The following is an 18,329-nucleotide window of genomic DNA, read 5'->3' as shown; positions in this document are numbered from 1 at the left end:
TTGTGGTCTCAGTGAGTCAAAAGTGTCATTGTGACGTCAGGTCTTTATGGGGATGCGTTTTTGTTTGTTTTTTTGAATGACCAAAAATAGTCACTTGCCCCTGATCTGGGTTAACAAGATATTTCTTAGCATTAAATGTAATTGAGTTCCATTTAAATATATAAGGCATGACCTGCAACCTTTATAAAACAGCTAAAAATCAAACACCGTGCATAGATATTTTGGTGGGCATTTGCTCATATTTTCGCATTTTTGACTAGTAATCCCGTCCAAGATTTGGCGATGGGAACCGGAACGAAAACAAATGCTTTGATTGTGACGCGTGACTCTTATTTTGATAGTCCTCTTGTGGAAGCGTCATGTATTTCCGTCCGTTCACTTCACAGTCTTGCTGGTGCTGCTGCTGGTTTCTGATAACCGAATAGAGGAGCCCCGTCCCGGATGGTGGTGTACTGTGAACACGGCAAACACTCACCACCGGCACCAGAGGCACCAGAGGCTCGGGCCACACAGCACAATGCTCCAGCGGCGTTTGGTGTGAAGCGTCGACGAAGCAGGAGGTCGTCGTCGAATCGGGGTCATTTTGTTTTGTTTTATTTTTATTTTTTTAAAGCGGCGGCCACAAAAGGGAGGTGGGGAGTGTTTAATTTCCATTTATAAACGCAGCCCATGATGTTTCAAGTGCTAGCTTGTGGCGCCGTAGTTTTCCCCGGCTTGTTCTTCGCCTTTCGAAAGATCCTGCCCAGAGTATTCAAGCACTGGAGCGATGCCGACGTGGTGCTCGTTAGCGAAAGGTAAGAGAAAAATAACCGTGCATTATGTGCTCTTTTTTTTACCCGTTTCATTCATTGCGCTTTTTAGGGAACGTGTTCAGTGGGGTAACTAACCCACGACAACCGTCCTAGCTAGCTTGATTTTTTCCTCCCTCGTTTTTTTTACGGCGCGATTCATTAACGTTGGCTTTTAAATCTGCCCACGCGTGTCTTAAAATAATTATTTCAAAAGGAAAAGAAATTTTTTTTTCTGTGACGGTGACGATGCCTACGTTCGACAGGCTTCAAAGTAGCGGTAAGCAAACTGTGGTTCGTGGGCGCATGTCAGGGTCGAATTCTCATACATTTTCTCTACCTATTATTTTTCCCAGTGAGATGGATCATGTAACATATATTAATATCGTGTGAAGCGACAATATGAGAAAAAGGAAAAAGTCAACGTTAAAAATTTGTGGGGGGAATTTTTTTTTAAATTATTAACTCATTGGCTGCCGTTTGGACTAGGAGGATGGCAGCGAATAAATGAATGTTCATTTGCTGCCATACCTCCCTGTTCACATTGATTGGACATCTAGCGATAAACCCACGGCAGAGGGATGATAGGAGGCCACATGATTGGGCATTTCTTTACAAGCCTCAATATCACAGTCTAGAATGAAGGTGGGTTAGTTTCTTTCACAAATATCAACATTACTGTTCTGATCTTGTAGGGTTTGAATCCTACATGCTATTTTTATCTCCCTATGCTTTTTAGGTTTTTCTGAAGGTAGTACTCTTGATCCACACAATGGCGGGTGGTCTATTATGTGCCCTGTGATTGGCTGAAGATCAGTCTAGTGTTTACCTGCTCATAAGCCCAAACTAATTTCGTTAAATTGAATATGATGGATTTATTCTTACCCATAAGAAAATAGTTAAAATAGAAATAGTGCTATTGGGTTTTGATGATCACATTTTGGTTGGGGTAATTGGACTTTACAACATTACTGTTATGTCATCATGGGTCAACCTGACCCGATTGTAAATTAAATAGAAAAAAAGGTAATTCATTTATTCTGCTAGTATATAAATCGCATTATTCCCCCGCCTCCAAAAAATTAAACAGTGTTCTTAATATTTTCATTGAACAGCAGTTCTTTTAGACTTGGTTGTCAGGAGGAAACATTCACAATAGAAGTGGTCATCGGAGTGAATAGGGAAATGGTTTGGGTCTAGTTTAATGTGCTGCTTGATGTATGCAATTAAAAAGTAATTCTGTCACGGTCAGTACTTTAACGAATAATGCTTGAATGACAGCCTCTCATGGTGCACACAAGTGCGCCTCAGTGCTCATTGGTTCACTGCCACCCTGCTTTAATCCACTCGCAGGCCAAGGCAAGCCGAGCCTGGGTTGACTTGCAGCTGAGTTAGACGTGCCCTCCTCCTCCTCCCCGAATAATGCTTCCCTAGTTCCACTAATGCTCATCTGATGGGAAAAGCGGCGGTGCCGCCGACCTTGTAACGCTGCTTGTTTTCTCAGACGTGGAAACAAAAGAAGACTAAATAACTTGGCGAGCACCCCGGGCCAATAACCGGCCCCCCCTGGAGCCCTGATAAACGTTAACCCACGTCACCTTGCCCTGAACTCCTGCTGTGAATTCAACTGATAGCCTCAAAGTTTTGATAACTTCAAGGACTCAGCAATCCATAGTTCTTGTGTAATAGCAAAACATGGTCTCCTTGGCCTTATGTAAACATAGCGCTAGCATTTAGCTCTTTGACCACCAGTGACGACGATTGGCGTCCAATCGTGTGACTCCTTCCATTGAATTTACGTGAGTTCATCACTAGTAGACGTCCAATTAATTTGAAATGGGAGGGTGTTGTGACCAAATGGATTGGACTCATTAAATATTAAATGTATAAAAAAAGACAACAGATAATCCAAAATGTACAGGTTGTGACCATTACTGTCCAAACCAACACATTGTTACCTGATAAATTACAGGAAGTGACACGCAAATACCCTAAAATACATTCCCAGTCAAAGTGGATTGGATGTCTAGCACCGTCAAAGGTGGCCAATGAGTTTAGGGGAAGACTTTTCTGTCACTTGGTGATGGCCGTACGTTGTCGGGGCTAACGAGCTAGCTTCCTGTCGTTTCGGTCGCGTGACCTCGCGTGGAATCTTTCTAACAATCTCCCCGAACATGCCATCTTTAAATAATTATTGAAGAATATGCACTTTTAAGTTCCTTAGGTTTGAAGTGGCTCGAAGGAGCTTGATGCTATTGTATATTTTTGTGATAATCGCAATTTTAATGTTGGGATATCCTCTATCGTTTATTGGTTGATTAATCCTAACTAGATTAAAGTAATTTTTCCCCCCACTACGTTAACTCACTGCCCTCTAAGGGTAACAACAACAAAAAAGTCCTAATCCATGCATGAAATGTTAAAGAGGTCAGTGAGCTGCATTTGACTCTATTCCGTTTTTTTTCTTCCCCTTTGCTCGCGTATGCTCGCCGCTGTCAGACGTTGTGAGTTTGACGGCACGTGAAAGAACAAGCGGCCCGCTGCGCGCAAACGCCGCGAGTCCAACGTAGAGCCGTGCAAAACTGCGAGATCAGGCAGCGAGGAATTCTTGCCCCCTTTTCTTGTTCCCCTCCACTCTGCCTCGTTGGTCATGCCAGCGGCCTGTCAACAGCACCAGGGGAGAAATGTTGGGGGGCTTTGGGAGTAGGGGGGTATTTACTGGCAGACACACAATGAATAAGCTGTTTAAAAAATGGGGATCTTGTGACAACTTTGGAAATGCCTGTTGCGATTTGGGTTGGAGGTTAAAGGGATACAAGTGTGCTTTAGATGAGGTGAGTTTGTATTTCAATCAGTTAGGCTGTCCCGGATGAGGCCTGATTTTTTATTTTTTTTGTAGTTTACCCATCATGTAATCGCCTTGGCGACGATCCAGTTTAAATTAGCGTAAATTGACGGCGGTTTCACCTCTCGGCCACACGAAAAAAAGGGAGCCATTGTTTCCCCGTGCCGCCATAGTTTTTCAAAGCACTTAAGTGCGGCAGTTATTTAACAGAACACTGGCCCTTTGACTTACTGAGATTCCATTTAAAGCCTGGTATTGGGAGTTGTTGCAATTAATCCTCTGATTAAATTGAGAATGGTCTGAAATTTTTGTTTTTTGGTGCGCTTTAATTAGATATCACTGATTATTTCTACGTTTGACTTATTACCAGGTTTGTTGTTTTTCCTCTTAGGGTGGTGTCTTCCATCCATGCTGTCATGGCAACCACAGCGGGTGCCGTGGTCGTGTCGTCATGCAGGGGCAATGTCATCGATGACAGGTTAGTAGTTCACTTCAAGTATTGAAACTTATTCAGTGCCAGTGACCATTCTTATGTTGTGATCTGAAATACTACATTTGTCACGATTGGATATCCAATCCATGTTAAATTGGAGGGCTGGCAGTAAATGATCCTGAGTTCTTTGGAAGCCTAGCCTCCCAGTTGGACTGGATTGGACATCTATCGCCGTCAATGACAGCCAATGTGTTAATCGTTTGTGTGCTCACAACGTGAATTCCACTCCCTTTTGTTGACAAGTGAGGAAGCAAGTTGGCCTGCCCTTCTTTTTTTGTGTATGTGTGTGTATGTGAATGTAAGCTAATGCTAGCCTTGTAATCCTACTGAGTCAGCGGCCAGACCCGGGCAGTCCCAGTTTGAGGTTTCTAATCTCCACAGGCCCCTCCCCTTCCCTGTGGGCTTAATTCCTTCACAACGCTGCTCAGTTCTGCTGTCCCGTGACGTGCCCGAGGCCCCGGGGGGCTTATCAGACACATGCTCGGCAGTCAGACCCACGAATACTCTTAATACCCTATCACAATCTGTCGCTGCCTCCGGCCTTCGGTGTAACACTTTGCTCCACATAACGCCGACCTCGAGAGAAAAAAACGGGGACTAGAAATAAACATCAAAGTGCAGATTGTGGAAAAAAGAAAAAAACTAAGATACATTTAGTTTTAAGATATTGGTCCAGAAGTATAAAACCCAATCAGGCATGTAGCGTTAGTTTGGTAATCAGCATGAAGCTACCATTGAGAAATCGGACCCTAATGAACACTGGCGTAGAACCGACCTATTTTGGTAACTAAGGTGTACTGCCCACGTTGGAGTTTCTCGATTTCAGCTACATCAAGGCGACCGCCATCATCGTTCTGTCACTTGGGAGAGTAGCAAGAGTTGGGATCTTTCAGAGAAAGATTCCACTCCAATTTTTCGAAGGCACTTAGCCCAATGATTAGAGTGAGTCATATGGCGGCAGTCTGTTTTTGAAGCGTGCTGCTTGTTGTGCCTGACTGCCCACTTAATCCTCACCCAATGACCTTCGCTGCTAAAAAACCCTTAGCGGCCGCTTTCCTGTGCTCTGTCCACATAATTAAACCATCGTTATAATCAGCGCTCATTAGGTCGTCCGGGGTATTTATTATGCCACGCTTATTTCCGGTCGCCTTTAATGCCGTGGCAAGGGCACGAGAAAGCACACTCGAACCCCTCGTGAAATGTGAACTTAACTGCCAAACAGCACTAATCTTTGTAAGTTGTCTTAAAATGACCACATTTTGCTGTTTATGTGCACAAGGTGCCAACTGTTTTTTTTTTTATGAAATGCACATAAAACAAAATAAAACAGTAGAGGGAGGTCACTGGTTTTCCTTTTCTATGTCAGGCGTATAATCGTTTATTCCATCACTATTTATTATAGCTCAGAATTTTTTTTTATGCCGCCCCTCTTTCAGGCACTGGCTGACCACCCACTTTGTCATCTGGTTTGGCGTTCCCTACATGACGTACGATCTCCTGGCCATGTACCTCAGCCACTACCATCGCTTTCGGGTCAAAGGGCACAAGGAGTATCAGCGCCACTCCCTAGGGACGGTCAACTCCTTCGTCCGGCGGGAATTTCTGCTGGTGTTGCATCACATCGCCCTGCTCACCGTCTTGTTGCCAGTCACTTTGGTAAGCGACCGTTCAAAATGTTGTGTCCGCTCCGATATGTTTTTCGGGGGAAGGCGCCGTTGCGAAAACAGTCCACCTGCAGGATTTATTTTAAAGTGCGGTGTGAGTTGAAAAAGGGGAAAATAATCAAAACGGTCCACTTAAAAATATTGATGACAAAACAACACTACGATTGTAAGACCCTGGAGACAGGTGCAATAACGATGACTATAACAGCGCCCCATGGCTATAAGCCCCCAGAGATTGTTGCAGTGAGAATGGACCGGAAGTCGATTGTGAAGAGGAAAAGTGAGGCCATTCAAAAGTCTGAATGCGGTTACTGAAAAAGAATGGGAGCTCAGGAAAACAACACTTGATTGCAACAATCAAGTGAGCATCGACTCTTCTCGGGTAGGCAACCATCAGGTCGATAGAAACGCGGCTGTTTGTTTGACTGGGAAACAATACCAGATCACATTACGCTACATAATTTAGTTGAAGCTGCAGTCCTACTCTCTTAACTCATCACCCGACTGTCTGTCTCACCCATTAAAACTGGTAAAAAGTAATATACGGTGTTTCCTTACTGCTGCCTAGAAATTGATAGGAACAAAAATCAGTTCGAGTCAGCCTCTTTATCTAAATCATGTGACCAAGGGATTTACCAATCAACCATGCATAGTGGATACCCTAATAAGGAGAGCTAGGAAAAATAGGTGTGTTTTAGTCTCACTTTACGAAGGATTAAGCCATGTCACGCATCCTATTCGCAAACAGGTTAACAAGCATGTATGAGAACCTAATGGACAGATGGCAAGCGTCAATCCGCACATATGCTTTTCTTCTCCAAAGCCGATGGCAAATAAGGGCATAATTAAGGCCGGCGTGTGCGTTTTATGATTTTTATTTATTTATTTTTCTCGAGGGTTTGGCTGCTTGTGACTGATTGGGAGAAGAGATCGTCCGGCCAGGTAGTTGCGGTGTTTAGTTGCCGGCAGCCTTTTCAGAGGCAGATGGCAGAGTCAGCTCATCCTTTATTCATCATTGGCCAACGAGCTGGCCTACCTAACGGAGCTTTTTGTCCCGGGTCTCCGTATCCACCTCATCTGTTGTTGGGTGGTGTCTCTAAAAGTACTGCTCAATATTTGAAAAGCCTCATTCATTACCTAAGCTGTGGACATGATCAACTCGTACTGGAATAGTCATTCGAGACTCGTAGATGGTTGTTTTGTCATCATTGTTGAGCTGAGGTTTTTTTTTTTTAACAAGATACGTACCAAGCAAAAAGTCATTGCAGCAAAATATGGTAGATTTGAATAAAGGCAAGAGCAATTAGTTGACATTTTTGAAGTCTTGGGTTGCGTCCTAATGGGGTGGGAAAGGTCATAAATCTGAAAAGTAGTGCTACCGTTATTAGAAACGAAACAATCCTAATGGGGATGAGATTTCTTTGCCTGGAAGTCTTGTTAAACGATTCAATCGAACATATTCCGGAATCCTATTGGAGGCATCTATGTGCAGCGATGTTATGTGTAAGTTTTATACTTAGTGTACTCTAAACATTTCAGTCCAGAATCAATTATTGAAATAGATGAAGTATCAACGTCCAAGTCGTACCTTCCTTACCAGAGTTTGTCCTCGGCTATGCCAGCTGTGTTTATTTTCCACCAAGCTCTTGTTTGTTTTGCTTCATCTGGATTTGCACTTTCTCACCCCTCCCTCCGCTTTGACTTTTCTTTCCATTCCTCAGTTCTTCCGGAAGGACAAGGGTGACTTCTTCATTGGCTGCTTGTTTCTCACCGAGCTCAGCACGCCTTTCGTCTCCCTAGGGAAGATACTGATTCAGGTGAGGCTGCTCGGGAACGCCCCTCGGAACATCTTTTGTCTTTTCAGAGCCACACTGAAGAGTTAGAGTATTATGCCTTGACATTTTCAACTCATTATATCACAAGGAACTGGGCTGTTATTTACAGAATTTTCACCACCGGCTAATAGAGACCTCAGTACTCGGAAATTTGGTCCCCGGACGTTTGGTCCCCGGACGTTTGGTCGCCCAGACGTTTGGTCGCCGGACATTTGACAACATGACTGAGAATTTAATGTTGAAACCAGCTCTCAAAATTATATTCATGAGAGAGAGAGTTTAATATCGAAATATCTACTGTTGAAACCAGCTCTCAAAATTATATTCACCCGGGCGACCAAACGTCCAGCGACCAAACGCCCGGTCACGGAGACCTCAGTTCAACTCAAGCAAACCAGTATCTTGATCTTTGCTGGCATCTACTGTTCATTTAGTGGACGCAGCTAAATTTGCATCCAAATCCCATCTTCCACCTCTTCAAGAAATGCTCTGTTTCGTTACATCGCTATTAAATACAGTTCTATCTTAAAGTGGAAATAACGTAGGAATCTCTTGTTTTGTCCGCCAGCTGGGCCTCCAGGACGGTTGGCTGCACAAATGCAACGGCAGCATGGTGTTGCTCACCTTCTTCATGTGTCGCATCGCCCTCTTCCCCTACATGTACTGGGCTTATGGGCATCACTACGGAATCCCACTCTACGCCGTGCCCTTCAACCTTTCGCTGGCCGCCAACCTGGGGAACTCTTGCATCCTGGCGCCGCAGGTCTACTGGTTTGTCCTGCTGTGCCGAAAAGGCTACCGCCTATACCGGCGCAGTCGGCGGCCGCCCTCGCCGTCGGCCAAGGATCAGTGATTTCCCCCGGTCGCGGTAGTCACCCATTAACGTAACTACTGTACCTCTCCACCCACCGTGTTGCTGTAGTCCAGGAGGACCGTCGGCCGGCGTTTAATGCACAATTTCACCCCTTCCAGTTTGGAATCTGCTGCTAACAGCGGACCTTTCCCCAGAAACTACTACTGATGATTTTGCAGGTCCGTTAAGGTGTGAGCGATCAGCCCCCAAGACAGGTATTTATTTTGGTGTTTTGCCAGAGAGGCGGCTAGTTGTCATATTTCCCCTGACTCGTTTTATTTAGCAATCCATGTTTCCAGTTGTTCGTTCCATGTTCAATTGGCTGTCAAAAAAACAGAGTGCTTATTTGTTTATTTTTGAATCTAACACACCTTTTTATCATTTGACGTTTGGGTTTAACGGGTTACTGCACCTGAAATGAAGAAATATTCTGGGAACGATACCAGGCAGGTGGTAGTCACTGTAGAGGAAGCTTTTAGCAGCTAGTGCTGTATACAAGGTGATTCTGTGAACCATAGATTGTACGTGAAGGTTGATAGCAACGTAAATAATTCACCGGAAAGCTAATATATATCTATATATAATATGTAAACATTTCACATGACACTCAGATGGTGCCTCAGAGATAAGCAATAAAATGAGCGAGCGTTAGCATTAGCTCTTGGGGAGGCTTTGTGGACTTCATACACGTTCAGGTTTTTGTTGCATCATCACAAATATATCGAAACCTTTTAACTTGACATAAAAAGAGGTTGTTTTTTTCGGTAGCCTCCTTTTTACAATGCCTGCAAAAGTTGTTTTTCGCCTCTTGTCTCCCTTCCCGCATTGTTGTGGAATTATGGGGGAGGAAGCCATCCAAGTACAATAACAACCGTGACGGAGCAATATCCCGTTTCCACGCTAAAGGCATTCTGTTACCATGTGGAATAGACGCGTAAAAGAGACTTGTAGTTACGGCTAATCATAGCGTTTTTGATTACAGTTTATATTTTTAGACGAATGCTGCACTGTTCCCGTTCACATAAATTCATAGACTGTAAAGCTTTATAGACAACAAACACACTAGGCATGCACTAACATGCTATATTTGCTGTTTTTCATTTTATTTCCCCGTTAAAAAAAAAAAATCTATGCAAAAATGCAGCATGTTTACCAGACCAACATCAGGTCTTGCCCTCTTTGGTATATTTTTTGCATTTTTTTCTCAATGAGAATCTATGCCCATTTATCACATTGCATTCCAGATAGAATTTTGAGAAAGAATGCATTTTTAAATAAACACAGAATTGGCTTGTGATTGTGAAGAAGGCCGTCAAGTAGCCCTAGCTTTATTAACTGTAACGAGTTTAGTTTGCTTTTAAATATCGCTTCACTTAACCCTAGCTGGATTGGTCAGTTATTATACAAATGTAGATGAAATGTCGAATTGGGCTTATTTCATCCCTCAAATACACGTTGAGAAATGGTGCACGGCAGTTCTGCGTTTTTTAATTTATCTAACACATCCGGCTCTTCATTTGGATTAATATTCGGATTAACGTTGCTAAGTGGATATTACATTTTCACTGCTTTGCTCATTTTTAATGCTACCCATAGTTTGTTTTCCTCATTTTTGGTCCCAGCGTTGACATTTTTGCATAACGGCTTTATTTGAAATTTAGGATCTTAATTTACTTTTACTTAAAAAAGGACAGAGAGACGGAGAGAGAAACCTCTGCAGCTTCAATAACCAATCTTGTGCTACACATAGTTGTATATATTATATCATACATGCTATACTGACTGAACACAGCTGCAGAGGGGCTTCAGTGGGAATATAGTTGCACTGTCGATAAACGCCACAAGAGGGCCTCAACTCATTTGATTTCTTTATTTTTCCTTTTCTTCAAAAGTTCCTTGGCATCAAGATGCCAATAAAATAGCAAATTGATATTTTAATCTCGCCTACCCTGCAGTATTAATCCAACCTTTTGCCAATCTGATCTGAAAGGCCTTCAACCATTTCTTAACACGTCATCTGTAGATATTTCTGCTAATTATTTCAATCACTGACCTTAAATCCCAACTCTTATTTGCGACAAGCTTCCCAACTTTATAGTGTCATTTCACTTGTCTTAATATATCCTATTTGCTCAGGTTATGATGAAGATAACTTAATTAGGAAGTTGACGGTATGTATTTTTGCACTGTGATAACCACACAGATTCTAAACTATCGACACACTATCTTGTACTTCTTCCTTATATCGTAATATTCGAATAATCTTTTTACTGGTTGGCAAACCAAAGACTGTCAGGCACTTTAGTTATATCACAGAAGCGTTAGTAATATGAAGAACAGCATTATCATTTATAACTGTAGGTTTTTGTGTCTTAATATATATATATATATCAGTAAACCTCTTAAAATGGTCGCTACCCATACCTGAAAGCGTTAATTCTTATTTTTTAATTTCATTCACTCGTTTGCGGGGGGCAGGCATCAAGATGACTATGCTAATTAATACTCTTAGCTGTTATGTTTGTCCAAATGAACAGAAAAAAATGATGTCACTTGGCTTTAGGGCAGCTATAACACTACAATTTGCTTTTTGTAAAAATGATAAATCAAGACGACGGTTAAAATTGGTTCACGTGCTAAATTAAGCCTCTAATTAGCCATGATTTTGGGGATTTTCATTTTCCAGCACTTGTTTTTTCTCAATGATCATCTCATATAGCAAGCTCTAATGTCTTAATTTAAAAAAAGTTTTTTTTTGCGATTTTCTTCAATATGATCAAGGGTGAAATGGCAACTGCGACTGGTTGCAAGTAACAATGAGCACTTTGTCGTTTTAGCGAGGACCAGATACACATGGAGATGTTGTTGCGTTCAAGTTCTCATTTTATGAAAAGGTTTGTTTTTTCATTTTCTTTTCTCATGATGATAATTCACAAATGAGGGTGATAATTCCCATTGAAAGTGCATTTTGCAGAAATTACACTGAGAAAACGCTCATCTGAAGTTTTGTTTATTTTCATGACGCACTGTTTCTTTTGGTATGATTTGATGTGAGTATAAAAGTGTTGATGAAAAAAAACGCACAACTATTTGAGCTGTGATATGACATGGGGAGGATTTTAATCCACGGAGAGAGAAGTTACTTTGTTTTCTGTTGCCTTGAGAAAAAGAATTTGATTGGCAGGTGGTGTTTGCAGGGTCTGGGTCTTCTACCTTCACCAGCATATCCTGTATTATGAATGAAATGGGCAATCACTTTGAAAACATTTGATTAAATATATGCCGATTTTGTATTTGCTTTTATTTTAGTGCTTTTGATCCCGGTTTATTTATTCTCATTTAATTTAAAATTTTAGCATTTGAAGCCTTCTTGATGCTTCTGGTGTTTATTTTAATTGATGAAAAAGATCTATACTTATTCAATATATCAATGTCTTACATTTGTTTGATGTGCTCCTATTGTCTTGTTTGGACCCCCGATAGCTTTGGAAGATTTAACATTTGCTTCTCGGGTTCCATCAACGCACCACCATTTAACAACGCCTGCCATCACACCTTACTCTATTTTTGATAGCATTCTAATGTTTGTTTCAATTTTCACGGGTGAATATCAGACTTTGATGGCTTGGACCTTGTTTTCTAGTTTGTTACATCTAGCGACTGGGTTGTTTTATGGCAAAATATGAAGGAAAAAAAACATGTGAGAGAAGATTACACCTTGCGCACCCCTTTAAAATCAAAATCAATAAACTTGCTTTGATAGTCTTTTAAAATCTGGTCTGTGTCAGATTGTCATCTAACTCGTACCTTTGAATCCATTTGAAATGGGAGGCTTTCATTTGCTGCCGACCCTCCCAGGTAGAATGAAGTACACGATGGCATGGCTATTGTTGTCATTGGCACTGAAAGAGTTGACAAGATCCGGCAAATTATTGATAACCAAACTTGCCTACATGTTCCACTTTTTGTAAGTATAACAACTTCTCAACTCTAAATACTATTGTCATAAAGTGTGTATAATCACTTGTAACCAAGATGAACCCCCATGCAACTATTACAAGCCCCTCCTAACCCCCCACCCCACCCCTTTTATGTCCCAAAATACATAGGCAAAGCTGTTGCTCGCCAACACAGAGCGTCCAGCGGAAAAGGATGGAACCAGAACCGGATCCCTTCGGAAAGTCCGTTGGATGCCGACCCCCCATTTGCAAACTTGATCCGATTGTGTGACCCTGCTCCCTGCGAGACCCTCATGTATTTCTGTGCATTTTCCTTTTAGACGAACGGAGTGCGGCGACCAAGTTAGAAGGCGAATGCTGAGAGAAGTCCGAGGCCCTTGATGGGACTTTAATGAGGAGCTGGCAAGGAACCCTCCTGATCCTTTCCAAGTGTTTTTACTGGATTGTTGATATGGACACCGGCGCCTTCTGTTGAGCGTTCCCATTGGTAACAGAAAAAAAACGTCCACAGCAGGACTTGTATTTTCTGGAGACCGACCGCGTGCGACAAGACCGCCATGGATGAAGGTGCCGAGGAGAGAGTGGTAAGCAAGGCCGTGGTGGAATTTAACGCCACCTTGCAGGCTGCCGTGAGGGAGGTCCACGTGGACATTAGCGCTTTCAAGCAGCGCATCGAGAAGCGCATCGGCGAGATGAGCGCCTCCAGCGGGCCCCTGGCCGAGGCGGTGGTCAAGTTGCAGGAGGAGAACCTGCAGCTCCGCGTTAAGATGGAGGCCCTCAGCCGCTTGGTGGAGTCTCTGGCCGGGGCGCAGATGGACAGGAGCTCCTCTGCTGCCGGGTCCAGGGTAGAGAGGAAGGAACAGGGTGTGGACAACGGGCTCACGGAGATGCAGAGGGGCCACGCGGGTCTAACTGCTTCCAGATCTGGACAATCATGGAAAGCTAAGGAATTTAACGTAAGTGTTCAAAGGTGATCGCTCTTTTTTTTTCTCTTTGACCTGAAATAACTCCAGATTCTGAATTGTAACACAGCAGAAAGTTCTCAGTCTTAGCAAGTATCCCAAAACTTGGAGACAATACAACCTGTTGTCTAAATTGGTCTGTTTATATCAGATTTTACAAGGATTTTTTTATGGGCTTCATCGTAGCAATTGCTTTGTTCCTAAAAGCAGGCTTTTAGAAAACAAAGACACGGTGATAATGTGTAAATGGTCTATTTGGTCTTAACTCTTTATAGAGCAAGTAACTCAGCCAGGGAGGGATTTATTTTTTGCCGTGTGACGAAAGTCAAGTCGAAGACCCGTGCGCCGGGTACTTTAAAAGCTCCTTAACGATGGAATATCAATTGCTCCCTTAACTGTTGCAGTCATACTCATAGACAGAGGATATGTGGAAAACTGATACAGAGCACATGCCAGGGCCAACGAGACTGCTCTGGACTGTGAAGCGTGGAGCCAAAAATAACCACGACCTTTTGATGGCATCAATAAATCGCAGGCCTCGAGCGGAAAGGCCCGTCGGGGAAGGGGGCAAGTGTGAGGATATAATCGCGGGATGGGGGGGGGGATTATATATTATTGATGAGACGGTAAAAGAATGATAATTTAAGATTCCGTGCATAAATATATATATTTTTTGTTTCCGTTTTAATTATTTGAAATTAATGATTTTTAATAACGTTGTATTGCCCTGCAATTGGCTGTCAACCCATTCAGGGTGTTGGCTGGGTTTGGGTCCAGCACCCTTGTGATCCTCGTGAAGATAAGCGACTCAGAAAAGGAATGGTTGAGTAATGAGGAATAATATATATTTTTTTGATGTATTATGAAAAAATAGTCACTTGCTCTATAAAAGGTCTTAAACAGTAACTTAAAAAATTCCTAAAATACATTTTTCTTGCACCCTTTAAATTTTTTCCTAAACGGTATCCTGTAATACACTTGGCCAAAAAGTAAATGAAGTTTCCTTCGCCTGTTCTTTTGAATCTCTAGTATATTGACTTCAGTGTCTTATTGAGTCATCACATTGATTAATGGTCATTGATGATGGATTAAATTCAGGTCACGTGTGACCAAAACGATACAAAATAGGGCGGATGCTTGTGTTGACGTGAGAGTTCACAGAAATTGCGCTCGGCATTACTGGTGTCAGATGGAGTCAAACGGTAATATCCTACTGTGACTGATCACCGCAGTGATAATCTCCCACCCTAGTAGCGAGTTGACAGATTGGGGTTCAGAGCCCTTGCCGCCCGTCTGTGGAAAGCAAAAGTGCTTGTGCCATTGGAGATTGCTAATAAAGACGATGATTTAGATCGATATACAGATATCGATATCACGACGAGAAGGAAGAACTGTTGTGGTAGTGGGAACTTAGTGTTACAACCGGTGTTGCCCGTTCTATCCTTTTGAACAGGGAGGTTTGGCAGTGCATGCAAAAACCTGGCATCGACCATCGTGGGATGCTCGGTGGGCTAGACAGCTGTCATCCACCCGTTTATTTTAGCCGGCGCGGGCTTAAAATGTCATCATCCACGATGACAGTCAACGTAAACAGTCACAGTCAACAAGAGTTGTGGTTTTGCGTTGCTAAGGCCCAAACGCAAATAGACATCGGATGACAGCTGCCCTGGTTGCATCACCTAAGGCAACCAGTTGTGTTATTGATCATGATCATCCCTTCCTTGGCTGTGAAAATGGATCGGAGGTCAACTAGTAATAAACTCATTGGATGGAAGGTGAATCTTGGCCAGAGGAAGAAGAGTTTCTCACTGGTTGCCATTGATGTTGAAGTGGTGAAAGTAGTGACATTTTCAGTTCACAGCATGATTGGCATTGAAAGAGTTCCTTAGGACCGCTTTAACCATGGAGGCTTATCTTTACACCACTGAAATTTGGAATATTGTGTACTTTGCCCCAATAGGGAGAGGCCCAGACAGAGAAGCTCATTGGCTCAGTGGAACAACAGAACCGGAAGCCAGGTAAGCTAGCTTGCAGTAATGCTATTGTTATGATTTCCGTTCTGCCACGTTTACCAAGCGACCTGTCGATTAAATATCTATTTATCGACATTCAGTACAGGAAGGCTTTGGCGGTCTTGGCGAGCATCATCTTCCCATCACCGCCGTGACAAGAGTCAGCTCGGACGTTCAGATCGTCGCCCACGTCGCTGCTCCCGTGGCTAAAGCCTCTGCAGAAACCACATTAAAATCCTTTAAAGGCAAGTTGAAATATTTGTGTGATGAAAAACTAATAATATCTAAATCATAAAGATGTAAATATTTTTTTCCAGATGCTGACGAACCCCAACCGCACCTTCCCATCAGTGCCTTGAGCTCCAAAGTCAATCCGGAAGTCGCAGTTAAACCTGCTCAGTCGGTGCACAAACTGCAGGATCCATCTGGGGAATGCCATCCCAAAATAAGTATGTTTACACAGCAATTGCACATGCTGCACCCGTTGAACTCGTTGGCTGCCATCGATGGCGCTAGACGCCTGTACTAACAGTACATACTCTCGCTATACATTTATTAGCTTCATTTGAAAATTGTGCTTTTTATAGGGTTGTTGTGTTAATATTAAATTAAAGTCATGTGACCCTTAAACACCTGAAAGGTTTCGATCAAGTCTTTTAAGGGTCAAGGTGGTCCTAAAACAAGACCAAGTTCGGAGAAAGACTTTGAAAAGTTGTCACCTCAAGATCTAGACCAACCATGAATATCTAGACTTTGATTAGTTGATACAACATTTGCAGAAGATTAAATGCATACTGACTAATACATATTTCTTTTTCCGGATGAACAGATTTTGCGTCCCAGGATCCATCGGGCTCTCCATCCCTGGCTACTTTGGCGCATCGTCCGCTCACAACAGCGAGCAGAATCAACCCTGAAACTTTGCCAGAAGGCCACAATATAAAACCGGGAGAGTACCCATTTCGGCGCGGTGAGTCCTTGATACCAGGTCATCTCTTTTTTTTTCGTCACTTTTTCCCTCTGAAACGGATCTTTATGATTAGATGTCAGCGAGGTCATGCAGCAATCGTCTCTCTCAATCTCAGTCAAAAATAACACAGAGTCACTAACCATTGCTCCGCCGGCACCCCAGGAATCATCTGTTAAAGCCGGGGAGTACCCCTTTAAGAGAGGTACATAAGTCCCACTCTTGAAATACTTCTGCTTTCATGTATCCGTTAACCTAACGTGGTACGTCAATGCAGCTCCGGTTATCAAAACACTGAGCCCGGGTCTAAAGAGAAGTGTGAGCTTTCCTCAACCGACAGGTAAAAGCGTGGAAATTATCAAAAATGCAGCTCGTATATTAAAACCATGTTAAGATGTCTATTTAACCGAGTCTGTCGCCAGTAGACGTCCAATCCCCTTGAATGGTGACCTGACCGTTCAAAGCGATTGGATGTCTATCGCCGCCAATGAGTTAACGTGAATTCCTCTGCAGAGAAGTTACTTCCATCCAAGTCAATCATCAAACCCGCTTTGTCGCCTGCTTTTGACAAGTAAGTCAACAGTGGCCATGTTGACGTTTTCATGTCAAATCAGTGTCATGGTTATTTTCACTTTCCAAGGAAAGGAAGCTCCACTGCAGTGGATTTCAAACAAGATGTGACCAAGTCCAACACGCTTCCTCGTGCTGGTGGCGCTCAGGCCAAACGTGCCCTTTTTGAGAGGATGAACTCCGAGCCCATAAAGTAGGTCCAGTTGAATCATTTCCATTTACTCAATGCGTAGTACATCAAACATTTTGACAGCCATATTATAACTGGCTATACACGCATCTATGACAAGAGCAGTTTCCAGACTACCATTTGCATTTTTATTCAACAGGCCCAAGGACTCCAAACCCAAATTGAAGCGCTCCCAAAGCTTTGGCGTTTCCAGTGCCAGTGGGATAAAACAGATACTCCTGGAGTGGTGCCGCTCCAAAACCATTGGCTACCAGGTACAATTTCGCCATTACTTTATTCACCAGCTGTTGGATAGATCCAAATACAAAGTGTTCATCCGGCAGAATATCGACATCCAGAACTTCTCCTCGTGTTGGAGCGACGGCATGGCCTTCTGCGCCCTGGTCCATTCCTTCTTCCCGCTGGAGTTTGACTACAACACGCTAAACCCTGCCAACCGCAAGCAGAACCTGCAGCTGGCTTTCACTACGGCTGAGTACGTTCTCTCGAGTCTGGGGAAGTTCTGATCGCATCATTTTGCATGTCATTCCGAGTCCTTTGATTTTGAGGATCTGGCGATTCTGAGACAATCAAATTTGATTGATGATAGCCATTATTTTAAAAACCTGACTTTTTTTTTTTAACCCAATCCCGATCTTCTGAAAAAAGACATGACTGGTCCAGAGAGCAACGTGATTGGACGTCTGTCATTGTCATTCGTACTGAGAGTTGACCAATGATTCTCCTCCTATGCCAGAACGCAGGCCGACTGTCTCCGTCTGATCGAAGTGGACGACATGCTGGAGATGCGCGATAAACCAGACCCCATGTGCGTGTTCACCTATGTCCAATCCCTGTACAACCACCTGAAGACGTTTGAGTAACTAACTCTGTATCAGAGAAGTCTGCAAAGAGGCACATTTTTGTCGTGATGTGTTTCTATTGCTGTTGCGGTTTTTACGAAAGGGACTTTGTTCATCCCTGCTATTTAACAATTTGCAATTGTCACAGCTGCTGGTGTGGATGTGCAAACAGAGCGGACATGCTCATGAATAGCATGAGATTCAGATAAAGGGGTCTAAATAAAGCATTTTTGTAATGTTTTTCATTGCAAATCCTTATTTTACCCATCGTCCTAGTCATGCTACCTAGAGCCCATAGAAATTAATGCTCATTTTGTTGGGTTGACACATACAACCGTGCGGATCATCG

At 43.0% G+C, this 18,329-nt stretch overlaps 2 protein-coding genes across 6 annotated transcripts; both read left to right on the top strand.

Moving 5' to 3' along the window:
• The first annotated feature begins 326 nt into the window (after positions 1-326).
• Positions 327-11,771, top strand: tlcd3a (TLC domain containing 3A). Of its 2 annotated transcripts, XM_077592864.1 has the most exons (6): positions 327-794; positions 4,025-4,111; positions 5,563-5,782; positions 7,512-7,607; positions 8,194-8,509; positions 8,598-8,693. In XM_077592864.1, the coding sequence occupies exons 1-5, from the start codon at positions 670-672 to the stop codon at positions 8,476-8,478; spliced, it is 813 nt and encodes a 270-aa protein (XP_077448990.1). In that variant the 5' UTR covers positions 327-669; the 3' UTR covers positions 8,479-8,509; positions 8,598-8,693. The 2 variants fall into 2 exon arrangements, with proteins under 2 accessions (XP_077448990.1, XP_077448989.1); XM_077592863.1 differs by having other exon boundaries at positions 330-794; positions 8,194-11,771.
• LOC144068371 (smoothelin-like protein 2) lies at positions 8,599-18,220 on the top strand. 4 transcript variants are annotated; one of them, XM_077592846.1, is made up of 15 exons: positions 8,617-8,693; positions 12,588-12,659; positions 12,758-12,839; positions 12,952-13,393; positions 15,360-15,417; positions 15,513-15,656; positions 15,729-15,860; positions 16,241-16,381; positions 16,455-16,583; positions 16,656-16,718; positions 16,892-16,949; positions 17,019-17,141; positions 17,278-17,392; positions 17,462-17,613; positions 17,875-18,220. In XM_077592846.1, the coding sequence occupies exons 3-15, from the start codon at positions 12,829-12,831 to the stop codon at positions 17,999-18,001; spliced, it is 1,695 nt and encodes a 564-aa protein (XP_077448972.1). In that variant the 5' UTR covers positions 8,617-8,693; positions 12,588-12,659; positions 12,758-12,828; the 3' UTR covers positions 18,002-18,220. The 4 variants fall into 4 exon arrangements, with proteins under 4 accessions (XP_077448973.1, XP_077448972.1, XP_077448975.1 ...); XM_077592847.1 differs by lacking the exon at positions 12,588-12,659 and having other exon boundaries at positions 8,599-8,693; XM_077592849.1 differs by having other exon boundaries at positions 12,758-13,393.
• The last annotated feature ends 109 nt before the right edge of the window (positions 18,221-18,329 follow it).

This window comes from Stigmatopora argus, chromosome 22 (assembly GCF_051989625.1).
Source record: "Stigmatopora argus isolate UIUO_Sarg chromosome 22, RoL_Sarg_1.0, whole genome shotgun sequence".
Classification (NCBI taxonomy): domain Eukaryota; kingdom Metazoa; phylum Chordata; class Actinopteri; order Syngnathiformes; family Syngnathidae; genus Stigmatopora; species Stigmatopora argus.
This window is presented reverse-complemented; position numbering and strand designations above follow the sequence as displayed.